This window comes from Vulpes vulpes, chromosome 10, assembly GCF_048418805.1.
Source record: "Vulpes vulpes isolate BD-2025 chromosome 10, VulVul3, whole genome shotgun sequence".
Taxonomy (NCBI): Eukaryota; Metazoa; Chordata; class Mammalia; order Carnivora; family Canidae; genus Vulpes; species Vulpes vulpes.
Genome location: NC_132789.1, coordinates 53,192,471 through 53,212,516, shown reverse-complemented (window position 1 = coordinate 53,212,516; position 20,046 = coordinate 53,192,471). Strand labels below are relative to the sequence as shown.

Sequence of the window (20,046 nt, the reverse complement as noted above, 5' to 3'; positions counted from 1 at the left end):
TAGTATCTAGGTGAGCTGGGAGAAGGTGAGAGGCCTTCAGCTTTGATACCAAAAGATGGGGGGAAGACATAAAGACTCCAAGCTAGGATGCTTAGGATTAAAGACTTATTTAGACTTGCATTTTTGAGGTGAGGAGGCCTCTGAGGCCAAAAAAGCCCTATGGCACACAGCGTTGCTCTGCATTCTTTTCTGAGCATACCATCTAATTTTCTTAGGACCTTGGTATTTCTGCCCAACATAGTGGTACCTACTTCCTGGGACAAGGTCTGAGGTGCTTGTGAGCTCTGGAGAGGGGTGTGGTGTGGCAGGAAATTCTTCATTTGTCATTTCACATCTCCTTAGACCATTAGGGACCCATTGCTCTATAGGCCCAATCAATTCCCTGTCCCAGCCTGGGGCAGAGCAAGAGAGAAAGAGAAGGACCCCATTTATTGAGAGAACACAATTCTAATTTTAGAAAAATGATATTTTCTGTGATCCATGATTTATTCATACAAAAGCACTGTGAGTTCACACACTTGCTATAAAACGGCAATTGTGATACAGAAATGGGAGTGGCTTTTTTTTTTTTTTTTTTTTTAAAGCAGCCTGTTGGGCTGAGAGGTTGTGGAGGCCCACGGCTGGATAGTTAGACTTAAATAGCCACAAACAGCAAAAATGACTTACTGGTTAGTTTTGAGGAAAAGAAAAACTGACATAGTTTGTCAAAGAAAGGAACATAAAGCAGACAAAGAAGTCCTTAGTTCACACTCTAGCTATACCACCCCTTCCCTATTACACCCCACCCCTACTTGGGAACTAAAACATGAAACAGTAAACACCAAGACACTGGCATCCAAATGACTCTTCTGAAAGCCCCTGCTACCTCCTATAATAATTCCAGGCTGAGCACAGGAGCGAAGAAGGTAGAAGGAACATGATACACCAGAGGTCAGCTAGGGCTAAGACAGGCATTACCTGCTAGGGGTAGAAACTACTCAGAAAGGGAAAGGCCAAATGCATTCCAGCCCCAGCCTCCAGAACAGTGACTAGTGGGCAGGCAGAGGAAGCTTGAGGTAGAAAGGCAAGGGAAGAAAGCAAGTACCGGGCAAGAAGAACTGGAGCTGGAGGAGTCACTCTTAGGGTAAAGGGAGACTGGTACTTAGGAGCTTGCTGAGAAAATGGTGAATAAGGGAGCCAAGGTGATGGGGAACGTGTTTAGCTGGTGAGAGATGAAGAATAGGAAAGAGATCTGGCAAAAAAGCGACACATTCATGCAGATTCTCAAATTTACAGACGTACATGTCAAAATATACACACACATATAAAGACAGACCAAAGAAGAACAAGCATACACACAAACATGTTTATGCACATGCATCCATGTGTGCCCCCCACTAAACATGCATTGACAAACATGAACACACAACACACGAGTATGTGTTCTTACGTGTTCACGAATGTGTATACCCTCACACAGAAACCCACAGTCCAGCACACAGACACGTACTCACACAGACACAGACCTGACACAGACACACTTAAGTATATGTGCAAGACAGGTATGCACAGATACATCTATGCACACAGACACATATACTTAGTCATACAGATACACACACATACATAGAGATAAAACCAGATACTCTCAACAGAAGCTGACCACAGTAGATGAATATTATGAGCTCAGTGGCCTCCCAAACCATCACCCTCCCCCCGCACTTATTTCTCAGGAGCTCAACAGGCTCCTGTGTGTGGCAGGAGCAAGAGCTTCACTGTCCCTGTGGCTTTATGAGGCAAGAGTCTAAGTCCAGTCCTGGCTCTGCCCCTCTCCCACCACTGGGCTACAGATGCCCTGTGTCTGCAGGCTGGGGTTTCTGCATAGACTAGACCTGGGATTTTTTCTAACTGGCCATTGTTCTCCCTGCCAATCCACTCTTCCACTGCAAACTGTATATATTCTGCAAGGGAAACCTGAGAAATGGTTGTGTCTCCTCAGAAAACAAGACTATCTTCCCACCCATAACTACTTCAAGTACCCATCAAATTAGAACCAGAATTATAAATAGTTACAATTTTACAATGTAATTGGCAACACATATACTATACTATTTACAGTACCATAAATGCTTCTGTTTCTCTGGTTAAGCAATCCCTGAGACGGAACAGTGTTCTGTGTTTGCCAAGGGAGAGGGGGCCAATGCCCAGGACACGCAGGATATAGGGGCGTGAGGTGGCCTGTTGTGGGATTTCTGATCGATCTGCAGGGCCCAGCTCCTTCAGGAACAGTGGGCTGTAGTGAGAACCTTGCCAAGGAAGGCATATTGGCTAGAGTTGGACTCTCCCATGCTTAGCCCTGTGGTGCTTTGGCTTTAGCCACAAGTGCTCAGAGTCCTCTCAGGGTGGACAAATGTTTCAGTGTCCTTGGCCTGACCTGGTACCTGGGAGCCCAGGCTGCCCTGGCAGTCAACTGTCTACTTTCTCAGCCAAAGCGCTCTCGCACCAGCAGCATCAGCTTCTTCTTGCCTTTGTAGATTTGTTTGAGGTTGTCGATGAATTGGGCAAACTGTAGGTGGCCATCCTGGGGCAGCAGGAAGGTCTCCCGAGCCTTGCTCAGAAACTCAATGAACTCTCCGTAGTGGCGAGGGCTTATGTGTGTCAGGCGTGAGTGTGTAGTGTTGATATAGGCATTGATGGTGGCATCCAGCAACTGGCGCAGTGGAGCTTTGTCGGTGGACATGAGCTTTCCTGAGCTGCGGCGGCCTGGGATGCCAGCTAGGCCAGGTGCAGTCACTGTACAGCGCCGCAAGATGTCTGAAAGCACTGTGGCACAGTGCACGCTCTTCACCACTAGGGGAATGAGGGCCGCCAGCTCATTTTTGCCCAGAGAGTGGCTGAGGGCACAGGCCCAGAGCACATCATTGATGGCTGGATGGGTATCCTGGTTGTAGGCCAGGTTGAGATGGCTCATGGCCAGTGAGGCCAACTTGAAGGCACGTAGCGGATAGCCACGGAGCTCCATGTAGCGGGCAATGGTGAACAGTTGTGAATGGGTCATGCCACCAGTGGCAGCATCAATGGCAATCTGGTAGGCTGCCTCAAAGGCGATGTGGTCTTTCTCACAGAGCGTGAGGGCTGACAGGGCACAGCTCTGGGGATCCTTCATGGCACACTGCAGGGCCAGTGTGCGAGCACAACTAGCCAGCTCCTCCCGCTGGGGATAGTCAAGACTGAGGCGCAGGATGGTGGTGTGGGATACAGCTGTGGCGGCCACAATGCTAGTAGCTTCAGTGGGGGTGAAGAGTGTGTACCAGCTCTGCAAAATGCTTACCAGGGCCCGCACACCTGTCAAGGAGAGCCGGAGCTCAGCCATGGCCATCTGGGTCCCAAACCAGGGCTGCCCAGATTACCACCTGGGGGCAGAACTTGGCCCACAGAGATGAGTTCTCCCTCCTCCTCAGCAGCCTTGAGATGATCTGAGGCAAACCAGAGAGCATCCCAGGTGGCCAGACCTTGTTTAGGGTCTCTTCCCATCCCTTCCTTCCCCAAGTCAGAGGGTTGAAGATTTCTGCAGGTGCTCTCAGCCCCTCCCATGGATGGAGCAGCAGAGCCTGTGGTCTACCTGCCCCCAGGCAGGGGTTGCAGATCTACCTGGGGGTTTAGCTGAAGTGGAGCCTTTCAGGGTAGAGTCTTATCTTGGGACTTTGGGTTCTAGATGGTGCTGAGACTCCAAGTTGTTTGGGGTTTTTCAGAAGCATAGACAGACGGACCAAACCACTGGGCCAAGCACCTCCCAAGGGTGCACTTGTATACTGGTGATGAAAATTCAACCTCTCAAACATGTCTCTGATTGGAGGGCCAAAGTGCTGCTGACATCAGGGTATGGTCCAACCAGTGAGGGCAGAGCCTGGGCTAGCTAAACAAAGGCTATCTTTCCTACCAGCAGCCCCATTTTTCCCCAGACCACCAGTAATAGGAATATGAGAACTCTGAGGATTCTGTCTTGTTCTATGAGTAGAGCCTAGGAACTCCTTTCCCCTGGGAGTTAGAGGGAGGTGGGAGACTCACCCACTTCTGTAGCACATGTCACCAACCACCGCACCATTTCCCGGCGCCTCCAGTTAAGAGTTGATAAGGTCATCCTCATCACCTGGGCAAAAAAGAGGCATTTCCACATAATTGTTAGGACTTCTTCATCCCCACTTCCCCCTGCCATTCATTTACACAAGTATTTACTGGTGCTTTAAGCAGCCATCTCTCTCCTGATAAGTACAGACAGGTTTGTTTAATTTCTGTCCACCCCTCCCACCAATCAGGTAGAACGCTTTTCTGATGACCTGTAACAAATAAAGTCCTTATTATCACACCTTGCTTGACTCGACTTGGAAGGATGGGGGGTGGGTGGGGAGAAAATGAGAGCCCTGTGGAGCCTAAAGCTATATTGCTTCTGTCCTTAACTTCAAAATGGAGCTGAAAAAAACAAAACAAACAAACAAAAAAAAAAATGGAGCTGAATTTACAGAGTCCTTACCTAGAGGCCTAGCCGACAAGTTGTGTTCTGGGGACACAGAAAGAACCAGGCTTGGCTGGTTCAGGCCCAGGGCCTCTGGGATCTTATCTTCTACTAATGATAATTCCCTAGACCAGAAGCCTAAAGCAGGAATGACCCACTCCTCCTTCATACCTGTAACCCCAGCTCCAGGGCCACATTGAGCAGGGTGCTGTCAGTACTACTGTCAGTGGGAGTGGCAATCTTGAATGCATCTTGGGCCAGTTTGAAGATGAGAGAGGAAGAATGGATGTGCTTCTGTATTGCTTCCAGAATCGTTCGGAGCCTCAGAGTGTCCCCTATAGGTGCAGAGACAAAGGGCAGTGACAGGTCTTCTTTAAAGCCTCCCTGAACGGTCCACTGATCACATAGGTACTAGCTGAACTGGCTACTATCAATTCACTGAATGCTTCTGAATGCAACCATCCCTTTTGGGCAGACAAGCTCTGTCTCCACTAAACCCACTGGAGATTGCTTCCTTCACCAGGCACCCACATGAATTCACTTCTCTCCACCTTTTCATTTTCCTCTACCCTTCACCTTCTTCCCTCAGACTCCTTAAGTCCCAGAAATAATTTTTATGAACACTTGACTTTTGAGAGCTAATTACAGAGGACATAGGAAGCCACACTATTATCAAAAAAGTATGCTAATCCCATTGATTGCCTCCCACTGCAGCTTCCTAGAACAAAAAGGAGCTGGGCTACCACTTCCCATTCAGCAGGCAAGGATTCTATACAAAGTACTAGTGCACAGAGTTAAACATATCACTGGAAGGGCATGTATACTATATGAAGTGAAGGTCACTGTATGAAGGTAATATATGAAAGACTGGTGTATTTTATGAAGGGATAAAATGGAAAGATAGAACAAAAAGTAGGTCTTCTTTGACAAAGAGGTGTAGTGATAAGAGTATATAGGCTTTGGAATGAAATGCATTGGGAATTGAACCTAGTTTAGCCATTTACTAATTCAGTTTCTTCATCTATAAAATAGAAACAAACTTTAGGGCTGTAAAAATTATAGATAACATATATAGTTAATATTCTATGATCCTACTTTTGTAAATAAAGATAAATAGCAACGTGTGTGTATGGTGTATGAGTGCATATACATGGTCAGAAAATCTCCAGGAATATTTATACCAATGTCTTAGCAGTAGTTATCTTTTGATGTCAGAATTATGGGAGAGATTACCTTTATTCTTCTATCATCTTTAAAAATTTTTTAAATTAATAGACTTCATGTTATTTATGTTTTAAAAGATTTATTTGGGGGAGAGGGGCAAAGGCAGAGGGAGAGTCGCAAGCAGACTGCACTGAGTGCGGAGCCTGACATGGGGCCACATCCCACAACCCTGAGATCATGGTCTGAGCTGAAACCAAGAGCTGGACACTCAACTAACTGAACCACCCAGCTACCCCAGACTTCATATTTTTTAAGTAGTTGTAGGTTTACAGAAAGTTGAGCAGACAGTACAGAAAGTTCTTATATACCCTGTCCCCACTTCCAGTTTCCCCTATTATTATTATTATTTTTTTAAATTTCACCATCTGCTGAGCAGCCCATGCAGAAGGAGGTATTTTTTAGGACTACAGAGAGAGGCTGAGACATAGCAGAGGGAGCCTGATGTGGGACTTGATCCCAGGACCCCGGATCATGACCTGAGCCAAAGGCAGATGCTCAACCACTGAGCCACTTGGACGCCCCATCCCCTATTATTAAGGTCTTACATTAACGTGGTACATTTGATTAACCAACACTGACATATTATTTTTTTTTTCAACACTGACATATTATTATTAACTGAAGACCACAGTTTACATTAGGGTCCACTGTGTTATGTAGTTCTATGTTTTTTTTTTAAATTATTTATTTATTTATGATAGTCACACACACACACACACACACACACACACACACACAGAGGCAGAGACACAGGCAGAGGGAGAAGCAGGCTCCATGCACCGGGAGCCCGATGTGGGATTCGATCCCAGGTCTCCAGGATTGCGCCCTGGGCCAAAGGCAGGCGCTAAACCGCTGTGCCACTCAGGGATCCCAAGTTCTATGGGTTTTAATAAAGGCATGGCATGGTATTATGGACCCATCATTATTGTACAGCATAGATGGATTGCTTTCAATATCTCTTGTGCCTCCCTCTTCATGTCTCTCCTCATTCCCTCTAAGAATACTGATATTTTTATTGTCTCTATAATTTTGCCTTTTCCACAATGTCATACACTTGGAATCACAGTATGTAACCTTTCAGACTGGCTTCCTTCACCAAGCAATATACATTTAAGGTCGCTCCATGTTTTTTTAAAAATCTCGATAGCTAAAAAAAAAAAAAAAAATCTCGATAGCTCATTTCTTTTTATTGGGAAATAATATTGCATTGTATGAGATGTACCACAGTTTTTTAAAAATTAAATTTAATTAACATATACTGTATTACTAGTTTCAGAGGTAGAACTTAGCGATTCATCAGTTACGTACCACACCCAGTCCTCAAAAGTGCCCTCCACAGTTGTTTATCCAATAACCTTTGGAAGGACATCTTGGTTGCTTCTAGTTTTTGGCAGTTACAAATATAGCTGCTATAAACATTTGTGCGCGAGTTTTTGTGTGGACATGAGTTTTCAACTCATTTGGTAAAATACCTAGGAGCACGATGGTAAGCCTATGTTTAGCTTTGTAAAAAAACTGCCAAACTTTCTTCTTTGAAAGTGGCTGCACCTTTTGCATTCCTACAAGCAGTGAGAGTTCCTGTTGCTCCATATCCTTACCAGTATTTGATGTCAATATTTTGGATTTTAGCCATTCTAATAGGTATGTAATGGTATCTCCTTTCTGTTTTAATTTTCATTTTCCTAATGACATATTAAGTAACTTGTTGGGAATTTGGCTATGATTGTATTAAAGCTACAGAGCAAGCTAGGAAGAACTAATGTAATAATATTGAGTATTCCTATCTATGGACATGGAAATTCTATTTATTTAGATCTTTGATTTCTTTCATCAAAGTTTTTTTTTAAAAGATTTATTTATTCACGAGAGACACAGACTGAGAGAGAGAGACGCAGAGACATAGGCAGAGGGAGAAGTACAGGGAGCCTCTTCACAGGGAGCCTAATGTGGGACTCAATCCTGGATCCCAGGATCATGACCTGAGCTGAAGGCAGGCGCCCAACTGCTGAGCCACCCAGGCGTCCCTCATCAAAGTTTTATAGTTTCCCTCATATAGATCTTGTATATATTTTGTTAGATTTACTGAGTACTTTTTTAGAGGGTGCTAACGTAAATGTATTTTTTTTAAAGATTTTATTTATTCATGAGAGACACAGGGATAGGCAGAAGGAGAAGCAGGCTTCCTGCAGGGAGCCTAATATGGGACTTGATCCCAGGACCCTGGGATCACTACCTGAGCCAAAGGCAGATGCTCAACCACTGAGCTACCCAGGTGCCCCTAAATATATTGTTATTTTTATTTTATTTTTTAAAGATTTATTTATTCATGATAGACACACACACACACAGAGAGAGAGAGAGAGAGAGAGAGAGAGAGGCAGAGACGCAGGAGGAGGGAGAAGCAGGCTCCATGCCAGGAGCCAGACGCGGGACTCGATCCCGGGACTCCAGGAACGTGCCCTGGGCCAAAGGCAGGTGCTAAACTGCCGAGCCACCCAGGGATCCCCAATATATTGTTTTTAATTTCAAATTTCAATTGCTCATTGCTAGTATATAGGGAAGCTACTGACATACAATATAAATAAAAGTCAACTGCATTCCTATATTCATGTTTTTGCCTACATACATACCTATTTATTTAAAGATGTTTCTTTTTCTAAAACTGCAGTATAGTTGACCCACAATGTTACATGTTACAGTTTCAGGTGTACAACATAGTGATACAACTCTGTAAATTATGCTATGCTCACAAGTGTAGTGACCATCTGTTACCAAACAATGCTATTAGAACATGAGCGACTATATTCCCTATGTTGTACCTTTCATCCCTGTGACATGTTCATTCCATAACTGGAAGCGTGTATCTCCCACTCCCCTTTACCCATCTCGCCCATTCCCTTGCTTCTCTCCCTGCTGGCAACCACCAGTTTCTTTTCTGTATTTAGGGGTCTGCTTCTGCTTTTTGTTTATTCATTTGTTTTTTAGATTCCACATATAAGTGAAATCATATGGTAGACTTTTGTTTATACAGATTTTAAATTTTGCATGAAATCTTTAATTCTTAAAGTCAATACTCTATAGGCTACAAACTAGGATGTTTTATGGGAACAGGTTCAAAGTATGCAATATGTGGAATACTTTTTAAAAAAAAGTTTTTAGAAAACAATAATTTTTTATGTATTGACCTTGTATCTTGCAACCTTGTTAGAGTCACTTATTCTAGTATTTTGTTGTTGTTGATTAAAACTTTCTTTATAGACAATCATCTCATTTGCATACAAAGGCAGTTTTATTTCTTCCTTCCTTATCTATACACCTCTTATTTCCTTTCTTGTCTTACTGCATTAGCCAGGACTTCCAGTATGATACTGAATAGGAGTGAGTGGGAAGGAACATTCTTATCTTATTACTGATTTTCAGGGGAAAGTATCTAGTTTCTCTCCACTGAGTATGATGATAGCTATAGGTTCTTTGTAGATATTCTTTATAAAGTTGAGTTGGTTCTCTTCTATTCCTGGTTTGCTAAGTTGTTGTTTTTAAATCATGAATAGATGTTGGATTTTGTCAAATATTTTTCTTGCATATATTGATATATAACCTTTCTTCTCTAATCTGTTGATGTGATGGGTTACATTAATTGATTTTCTTTTTAAAGATTTTATTTATTTATTCATGAGAGACACAGAGAAAGAGGCAGAGACATTGATAGAGGGAGAAGTGGGCTCCTCACAGGGAGCCCAAAGCAGGACTCGATCCCCGGACCGGGATCACCCCTGAGCTGAAGTCAGATGCTCAACCACTGAGCCACCCAGGTGTCCCCATTAATTGATTTTCAAGTGCTGAATCAGCCTGGCATATCCCATTTTGTCATGATATAGAATTCTTTTTATACTTTGTTGGATTCACTTTGCTAATATTTTGTTGAGGATTTTTGTACTTATATTCATGAGTGATACTGGTGTGCAGTTTTCCTTTCTTGTATTGTCTTTATCTGGTTTTGGTATTAGAGTAATGCTGGCCTCATAAGATGAGGTAGGTGTTCTCTCTGCTTCTATTTTCTAGAACAGATTTTAGACAGTTTGTATAGTTTATTCTTTAAATATTTGATGGAATTTGATTTATTTCTCCATATTTAAGTTTTGGTGGATTGTATTTTTCAAGGAATTGGTTCATCAATGAAGATATCAAATTTGTGGAAATACAGCTGTTCATAATTTTCCATTTATGATATTAGTAATTTATGTCTTCTCTTTTCTTGGTTAGTCTGGCTAGGTGTTTATCAATTTTATTGATCTTTTCAAAGAAGTACCTTTTGCTTTCATTGAGTTTTCTGCATTTTTTTCCTATTTTCAATCTCATTGATTTTTTTCTCTAGTTTTTATTATTTCTTTTCTTCTGCTGGCTTTAAGCTTACATTGTTCTTTAGTTTTCTAACATGGAAGCTTAGATTATTGATTTTATTTTATCCCCCTCCCAGCTTTACTGAGATATAAAACATTGTGTAAGTTTAAGGCATACAGTGTGATTTGATATACATATTACAAATGATTATCACAATAAGGTTAATTAACACATTCATCACCTCTCATCATTTTCTGTGTGTGTGTGTGTGTGTGTGTGTCTATGGTGAGAACATTTATTTTCTTAAGGGAGACAAACCATAAGAGACTTAATAATAGGAAACAGAGGGATCCCTGGGTGGCGCAGCGGTTTGGCGCCTGCCTTTGGCCCAGGGCGCGATCCTGGAGACCCGGGATCGAATCCCACGTCAGGCTCCCGGTGCATGGAGCCTGCTTCTCCCTCCGCCTGTGTCTCTGCCTCTCTCTCTCTCTCTCTCTGTGACTATCATAAATAAATAAAAATTTAAAAAAAAAATTAAAAAAAAAATAATAGGAAACAGAGTCGCTGGAGAGGAAGGGGGTAAGGGGATATGATAACTGGGTGATGGACATTAAAGAGGACACATGATCTGATGAGCACTGGGTATTTTGTAAGACTGATGAGTCACTGACCTCTACCTCTGAAACCGACAGTAATTATATGTTAATTGAATTGCAATAAAATAAAAAAATAAAATTTATTCTCTTAGCAGATTTCAAGAATACAACACAGTACTGTTAACTACAATCATTGTGTCACACATTATATTCCAAGAACTATTTAATTGTAACAGAAAATCTGTACCTTTTAGCCAAAATCTTCCCATTTCTCCCAGCCCTCAGGCCCTGGCAACCACCAATCTACTCACTGTTTTTATGAGTTTGGCATTTTTAGATTCCACATATAATTGAGACCATACCATATTTGTCTTTTTCTGATTTATATATATACAGTGAAAACTAAACACAATGCCCTCAGGAGCATGTGTCATAAATGGCTGTGTTTTCTTTCTTTTTATGGCTGAATAAACTCCTCTGTGTATGTGTGCACACTATACTTTATTTATCCATTGTTGGACACTTAGGTTGTTTCCAAATCTTGGCTATTGGGAATAATGCTGCAATGCAATCAATACAGGGGTGTAGATAACTCTTTGAGATAGTGATTTCATTTCCTTTGGATATACATTTGGAAGGATTGCTGGACCATACATGATAGTTCTACTTTAAATTTTTGAGGATGCTCCATGCTGTCTTCAAAAGTAGCTATACCAATTTGCATTTCTACAAACACCGCATTAGGTTTCCTTTTTCTCCATATCCTTGCCAACACTAGCTCTCTCTCTTTTTTAATAATAACCATTCTAACAGGTGTGAGGTGATAGATTATTGATTTTAAATTTTCTTTCTTTTCTAACATATGCATTTAATGCTATAAATTTCCTTCCAAGCTGTTTTTGCTATATCCCATGTATTTTGATCACTTGTATTTTAACTTCCATTTAGTTCAAAATATTAAAAAATTTCTCGAGATTTCTTCGACCTACATGCAATTTATTTACTTATTTTTAAGATTTTATTTATTTATTCATGAGAGACACAGAAAGAGAGAGGCAGAGACTTAGGCAGAGGGAGAAGCAGGCTCCATGCAGGGAACCCAACGCAGGACTCAATCCCGGGTCTCCAAGGTCACGCCCCATGCTGAAGGCGGTGCTAAACCGCTGAGCCACCGGGGCTGCCCAACCTACATGCAATTTAGGCGCGTGTGCCCGCCGCGCCTCGCGCCAAGGTTTCAACAGACCTCACCAAGATGCCATCTCAAATGGAACATGCCACGGAAACCATGATGTTCACGTTTCACAAGTTTGCTGGGGATAAAGGATACTTGACAAAGGAAGACCTGAGAGTACTCATGGAAAAAGAATTCCCAGGATTTTTGGAAAATCAAAAAGACCCTCTGGCCGTGGACAAAATAATGAAGGACCTCGACCAGTGCCGAGATGGCAAAGTGGGCTTCCAGAGCTTCTTTTCACTAATTGCTGGGCTCACCATTGCATGCAATGACTATTTTGTAATACACATGAAGCAGAAGGGCAAGAAATAGGCACCATTGAGCAACACTCCGCCCGGAGTGAGGTGTCCCAAAGGGTCTCAAGGAATCTGTCCCACAGCTTCCCCCTGTATAAAGGATTCCATGAGCAGATCAGGACCCTCAGAAAATGTACAAATGAAATCCAACCCCCATTTGAGAAGCAGAGAAAGAAAAGTCAGTAAAAGAAAGCCAGATAAGCTTTTGATTTTTATATTGCTTATTGCATCCTCTTACCCTCAATAAACAAATTCCTTTTTTAGTTCCTCAAAAAAAAAAAAAAAAAAAAAAAAAGGGCAGCCCTGGTGGCACAGCGGTTGAGCATCTGCCTTCGGCCCAGGGTGTGATCCTGGAGTCCTGGGATCGAGTCCCACGTCGGGGACTTGTTTAACCTTCATGTTTTTGGGATTTTTCCAGTTATCCTTCTGTTATTGATTTCTAGTTTAATTCCACTGTGGTCTGAGAGCATACTTTGTATAATTTCTTTCAAATTACTTAGGTGTGTTTTATGGTCCAGAATGTGATCTGTCTTGGTGAATGTTCCACGCGAGCTTGAGAAGAATGTGCATGCTGTTGTTATTTGATGAAGTATTATATAAATGTAAATTGGATCCAGTTCATGGATATTGCTATTTAGTTCAAGTATATCCTTACTAATTTTCTGCCTCCTGGATTTGTCAATTACTGATAGAAGGATGTTGAATCCTCCAACTACAATAGATTTGTCTATTTCGCCTTGCTCAGTTTTTACCTCACACATTTTGGTGTTCTTTTGTTAAATACACATTAAGGATTATTATGTCTTCTGGAGAACTGACCCCTTTTATCACTAAGGAATAATCCTCTTTATCTCTGTAATTTTCCATGTTTTGATGTTGTCTTGTCTTAAATTTATACAGGCACTCAAGCTTTCTTTTGATTTGTGTTAGCATGGTATACCTTTCTCCATGTTTTGTTGTTGTTGAACTCTGACTGTGTTTAAGAAATATTTTTAAAGATGAAAAAAACAGGGCAGCCCCGGTGGCACAGTGGTTTAGCGCCGCCTGCAGCCTAGGGCGTGATCCTGGAGACCCTGGATCGAGTCCTACGTCAGGCTCTCTTGCATGGTGCCTGCTTCTCCCTCTGCCTGTGTCTCTGCTGATCTCTCTCTGTCTCTATGAATAAGTAAATAAAAAACAATCTTAAAAAAAATAAAGATGAAAAAAACAGACTGGCTAAACTACCATGCATGCTTTCCTGGGAGAGTATCTTTCCCAGATTCTTCCTGCTTTCAGTGCAGCTAGTCTGGCAGTAGGCTATAGGGTGTGGAAAGTGAGGGCCAGGGTGCTGACACTCTTTGTTTGTTTAAAGCCCTGGCCTCTGTTTTTTCTTTTAAGAGAGAGAGTGCACAAGTGAGGGGAGGATTAAAGAGAGAGAATCTCAAGCAGGCTCCGTGCCCAGCACAGAGCTTGATGCAGGGCTTGATCCCAAGACCCTGAGATCCTGACCTGAGCTGAAATCAAGAGTCAGATCCTTAACTGACTGAGCCACTCAGGTGCTCCGGGCCTCTGTTTGAAAGGCAAAGCATATAAGTTCAGTCACAGAGAAATTAAATATCTGCCTAAACGTACTGGGATAAAGATGAAGCCTAGTGATGTTCAGTGTTTGTCCATAGGGCCTATTTGCTTGTTCTAGCACTCTTTACCAGTTTATTAATTTATCTATCTATCTAATTTGAGGTAAATATATATAATAAAACTTGCTATTTTAACCATTTTAAGTGTACAACTGAATGGTTCTAGTCACATTCAAAATGTTGTGTAAATATTACCACTATTTGTAAAACTTTAATCACCCCGGACAGAAGCCCCAGGTAAAACTCTACTTTCTGTCTTTAGTAATTTATCTGTTGTAGCTATTTCATACAAATGTAATCATATAATATTTATCATTTTGTATCTGGATTATTTCACTTAGCATGTCTTCAAGGTTCCCTCAAGTTGTAGCATGTTATCATAATGCCATTTCTTTTTATGATTTAATATCCATTTGTGTGTGTGTGTGTGTGTATATATATATACACATATACATACATACCTATATATATATATATATTTTTTTTTTACTTATCCATTCTTATGTTGAAAGATACTTCAGTTGTTTCCAACCTTTGGCTGTTATGAATAATGCGGCAATGAACATTGATGTGTAAGTATCTTTTAAATCCCTCTTTTCAACTGTTTTGGATGTATACCTAGAAGTAGAATAATTGGGTGATATGGTAATTCTATTTAAAATTTTCAGGAGCGGGCTGCTTAGCTGGCTCAATCAGTGGAGCCTGTGACTCTTGCTCCTGGAGTCATGAATTCAGGCCCCACACTGGGTCTAGAGCTTACATTAAAAAAAAGAAAAAAGTAAAATTTTCAGGAACTGTTTTCCAACAGCAGCTGTTGGAATGTTTGACATCCCAATTTCTCCACATCTTTGCCAACACTTGTTTTATTATTTTTTATAATAGCCATCCTAGTGGATGTAAGTAGTATCCCATTGTGGTTTTGATTTGTATTTCCTTAATGACTAATGATGTTGAGTATGTTTTCATTTGCTTATTACTTATATATCATCTTTGAAAAAATGTTTAAGTCTTGCATATTTTTAAATTGGGTTGTCTATGAGAGACTCCTAACTCTGGGAAACGAACTAGGGGTGGTGGAAGGGGAGGTGGGCGGGGGGTGGGGGTGACTGGGTGATGGGCACTGAGGGGGGGCACTTGATGGGATGAGCACTGGGTGTTATTCTATATGTTGGCAAATTGAACACCAATAAAAAATAAATTTATAAAAAAATTGGGTTGTCTTTTTGTTATTGGGTTGTAATTCTTTATATTATTTATTAAGCCTTTATCAGATATAAAAAATTTACACATAGTTTCTTCCATCCTGCAGGTTGTCTTTTTTTACTTTCTTGACAACATTATTTAAGTTTTTAATTTCTTTATGGGCAGCCCCAGTGGCCCAGTGGTTCAGTGCCGCCTTCAGCCTAGGGCGTGATCCTGGAGACCCAGGATCGAGTCCCGTGTCGGGCTCCCTGCATGGAGCCTGCTTCTCCCTCTGCCTGTGTCTCTGCCTCTCTCTCTCTCTCTCTCTCTCTCTCTGTCTCTCATGAATAAATAAATAAAATCTTTTTTTTAAATAAAAGTTTTTAATTTTTTAAAACATTTTACTTTTAAGTCACCTCTACACACAATGTAGAGGCGCTTGAACTTACAACCCTGAGATCAAGAGTCACATGCTCCACCAATCAAGCCAGCCAGGCACCCCCAAAAGCTTTTAATTTTGATGAGGTCCAATTAATTTTTTTCCTTTGCTGTTCATAGTTTGATGTCATATCTCTTTTTTTAAAGATTTTATTTATTTATTCATGAGAGACACACAGAGAGAGGCAGAGACACAGGCAGAGGAAGAAGCAGGCTCCATGCCGGGAGCCTGATATGGGACTTGATCTCCAAGATCACGCTCTGGGCTGAAGGCGGCGCTAAACCGCTGAGCCACCTGGGCTGCCCTTGATGTCATATCTAAGATCCCACTGACAAGTCTGAGGTCATAAAGATTTATCCCTACATTTCCTTGTATGAAGTTTATGGCTTTAGCTCTTATATTTAGGTCATTGATCCCTCCCTTTACTTATTTATTTATTTATTTCCCCTCACAGTTACATTTATTCACACCACAGAGGACACAACACATCTATAAGTGTATGGCGGGGCTCCATGTTCCTGGGTAAGAGAGTGTGCTGAGATTTACAGCCAAACTGACATTCCATCTGATATGTACTCTGAGCTGGCCATGAACAGGGGCAGGACTCGAAGCTTTCAAAGCTTTACTTCTTTTATCAGCACTCCTGATTTTATAAATGATGATGCTTATTAACCCCATTCCTAACTAAATCTCATGGTAAGCTTGGGTATAGTAGGGCTTCATGGGGATCCAAACATTTTTAACAAGGTTTTGAAGCATCTCAGTGCAAGACCCCCAGCTCAGGCTGCTGTGACACCCACTACCAATGACTTGGAAGGGTCACCCTGTGTCTTTATATTTAAACTGGGTTTCTTGTAGACAGCGTATAATTAAGCCTTCAGTTTTTTGTTTTAAATTTGCTGTCAGTCTCTGTCTTTTAAAGATTTGTATTTTTATTAAAGATTTATGCATTTGAGAGAGAGAGAACATTCCAGTGTCAGGAGGGGCAGAGGGAGAGCAAAATAACTCTCAAGCAGGCTCCCCAACTGAGCACAGAGCCTGATGCAGGGCTTGATCCCAAGACCCCAACATCATGACCCTAGCTGAAACCAAGAGTTGGATGCTCAACTGACTGAGTCACCCAGCACCCCAGTCTGTCTTTAATTGTTGTATTTAGACCATTAACACTTAAAGTGATTACTGATATAGTTGGATTAACATCTACCATATTTGTCATCTGTTTTCTATTCATTACACTTGTTCTTCTTTTTTTAAATCTCTTCCCTTTTTGGCCATCTGGCTTACACTGAGCATTCTTTTTAATGATTTATTTTTTTCTTCTTATCAATTATACTTCTCTTAAAAATTATTTTAGTGTTTGCCCTAGTATACATTTACAATAAATCTAAGTTTATTTTCAAATAACTATACCATTTAATAAGGTACCTTATAATAGTATTCTCAATTTTTCCTTTCCTTCTGTAACATCATTGCTGTCATTCATTTCATTATCTTTAAGCTATAATCACCCAATATATTGTGTCTATACATTGCTATTATTAAATTTTTATTTTTATTTTTTTTAAGATTTTATTTATTTGAGGGAGAGAGAGAGAAAGTGAGCAAGCATGAATAGGGGTCGGAGTAGAGGGAGAAGGAGAAGCAAGCTCCCAGCTGCTTGAGCTGACTGAGCCTGATGCAGGGCTCAATCCTGGGATCCTGGGATCGTGACCTGAGCCGCAGGCAGATGCTTAACCAACTGAGCCACTCAAGCCCTAAATTTTTTAAACAGATTTTTAAGATATTTATTTATTTATTTATTTATTTTTAGAGAGGGATGGAGGGAAGGAGGCAGAGAGAGTGAAAATAAGAATCTTAAGCAGGTTCATGTCCAGCTTGGAGCCAGATGTGTGGCTCCGATCTCACAACCCTGAGATCATGACCTGTGCCAAAATCAAGAGTTTGATGCTTAAGTGATTGAGTCACCTAGGCATCCCTAAGATTTTATTTTATTTTTAAAGATTTATTTATTTATTCATGAGACACACACACACACACACACACACACACAGAGACAGAGACATAGGCAGAGGGAGAAGCAGGCTCCCCTCAGGGATCCTGATGTGGGACTTGATCCTGGATCCCAGGATCATGCCCTGAGCTGAAGGCAGATGCTCAACCGCTGAGGCTTCCAGGTGTCCCCTTAAGATTTTATTTTTAAGTAGTCTCTATACCCAACATGGGGCTCAAACTTACAGAACAGAGATCAAGAGTCACATGCTCTATCAGCTGAGCCAGCCAGGCACCCCTGCTATTATTATTTTAAACAAGCAGTTATCTATTAGCTCAACTAAGAATTTAAAATACCCAAAGGTTTTATTTTACCTTCATTTATTTCTTCTCTAATACTCTTCCCTTCTTTTGTAGATCTGTTTCACATCTGTATAATTTTCCTTTTTTTAAAAAAAGATTTTATTTATTTATTCATAGAGATGCAGAGAGAGAGAGAGAGGCAGAGACACAGGCAAAGGGAGAAGCAGGCTCCATGCAGGGAGCCCGATGTGGGACTTGATCCTGGGTCTCCAGGATCACGCCCTGGGCTGCAGGCGGCGCTAAACCGCTGCGCCACCAGGGCTGCCCAATTTTCCTTTTTTCTGAAGGACTTCTTGCAAAGCAAGTTACTGGCAAAAGATTCCCTCAGTTTTTGTCTGAGAAAGTCTTTATTTCTCCTTTACTTTTGGAGGGTAATTTATTTGGATACTGAATTCTAGGTTGGTGGTTTTTTCTTTCCAATACCTTATATATATTTCACTTCACTCTCTCTTGCTTGCATGGTTTGTATAGTGGTGTAATTCTTATCCTTATTTCTCTATAGGTAAGGTGGTTTTGTTCTCTGGCTTCTTTCAGGATTTCTCTGTCTTTGGCTTCCTGCAGTTTGAATAGGATATGTTTAGAAGAAAATTTTTTGGTGTTCATACTTCTTGGTCTTCTTGGTCTTCCTGGATCTGTGTTCTGGTGTCTGTCACTAATTTTGGAAAATTCTCTGCCATTACTACTTCAAATATTTCTTCTGTTCCTTTCTTTCTTCTCCTTCTGATAGTCCCATCATGTATATGCTAGATATCTTTTTTAATTGTCCCGAAGTTCTCAGTATTCTATTCTAGGTACCCCCATCCCACCATTCTTTTTTTCTCTTTGCATTTCAATTTAAGGAGTTTCTATTGACAGTTATAATTTAAAAAAATGGAAATATTCATATGGTTCAATGTTGAAAAGATACAAAAGGTAAATAACCAAAAATTCTTTCTCCCCCCTCACCCCTGACCCTCATTCACCCACTTCTAACCCTATATGCAATCAATAGTATGGGTTTTTAAAAATTTCCTTCCAGGGGATCCCTGGGTGGCTCGGCGGTTTAGCACCTGCCTTTGGCCCAGGGCGCGATCCTGGAGTCCCGGGATCGAGTCCCGCGTCGGGCTCCCAGCATGGAGCCTGCTTCTCCCTCCTCCTGTGTCTCTGCTTCTCTCTCTCTCTCTCTCTGTGACTATCATAAATAAATAAAAATTTAAAAAAAAAATAAAATAAAATTTCCTTCTAGGATATTTGATGGATATAAGAAAATAGATTATCTAGTTCCACTCCTTAAAAAAGCCCTCATAAACAGTAGCCTAGTATACAAAGATTCACATGTTATTTTTCCCCCCACATATCTTGGAGATTCTTCCACATTAGCACATAAAAAGCTCCTTTTCTTTTAAATGGCTGCACAGTATTCCATTTATGGATGTACAGATCCACAACTCCTTATTCAAAACCCTTGGTGTTTTGGAATTCAGCACTTTTTTAACAGAAAGATAATTTATGCACACATTATACATAATCCTTGCAGTAGGCTTGGGGCAAGACCCTATAATTAAATACACTGTGAATAAAAAAATATTCACACTAGTTGGGATGAAGAGCAAAATCAGTTTTGTTATTCATCACTACAGCTGTAAACTGAGAAATGAAATGGTGTGATACAGATCACAAATACTTCGTATTCTTTATTTTTAAGAAAATATTCAATAAAATATTGAAAAATTTGTAAAACCAAACTAAATATCTCTATATATACATGCAACAAATATTTGCTACATTTCATTTCTTGAGGATCTAGGTCAAAAGGTTTCATCAAGTTTGTTATTATTGTTACCAAGGATCAGAATTAGATATTTAATGATGGGCCAGGAATGGAATTCTTTAATGATAAAGCAACACTACAATAGATGATCTTTAAAAATCTAGGGTAATGTATCTTATTAATATGGTTTTCTAGATAGTCAGTTTCTTTAATTAAGTAAGCAGCCACACCCTCAACACTGATAAATGCATATTATTCAAGCTCAATTAAATGCTCATGCATTTCCCCTGTACTACCTATGGAGATTTTTTCCCATCTGTTGTATCTCACCACTGTCATCACTACTAGTCTCATGCTTACTTAACATGAAACCAATGTTAACACTACTGTAGCAATTTTTCTATCTTGCAAGGAATGTACAATAAATACTTTTATTCAGAATTTTTTTGATATCAGATTGCTCTACCTCAGTGCTTCTACAACCGTAATGATCATAAAATCATCTTGAGAATTTGTTTAAATAT

The 20,046-nt window shown here is 40.7% G+C and overlaps 1 protein-coding gene and 2 pseudogenes across 1 annotated transcript in view; 1 reads left to right on the top strand and 2 right to left on the bottom strand.

Moving 5' to 3' along the window:
* Positions 1 to 467: 467 nt before the first annotated feature.
* ZSWIM5 (zinc finger SWIM-type containing 5) overlaps positions 468 to 20,046 on the bottom strand; it is a 204,213-nt gene continuing 184,634 nt past the window's right edge. The window contains exons 12-14 of the mRNA XM_025991961.2: positions 4,664 to 4,827; positions 4,048 to 4,129; positions 468 to 3,324 (exon numbers count right to left, since the gene is read on the bottom strand). Coding sequence (XP_025847746.2) covers positions 2,462 to 3,324; positions 4,048 to 4,129; positions 4,664 to 4,827 — 1,109 coding nt within the window. The 3' untranslated portion in view covers positions 468 to 2,461. The remainder of the gene's footprint in view (positions 3,325 to 4,047; positions 4,130 to 4,663; positions 4,828 to 20,046) is intronic.
* On the top strand, positions 11,767 to 12,449 carry LOC112914794 (protein S100-A10 pseudogene; annotated as a pseudogene).
* On the bottom strand, positions 15,842 to 16,273 carry LOC112914795 (ATP synthase subunit ATP5MJ, mitochondrial pseudogene; annotated as a pseudogene).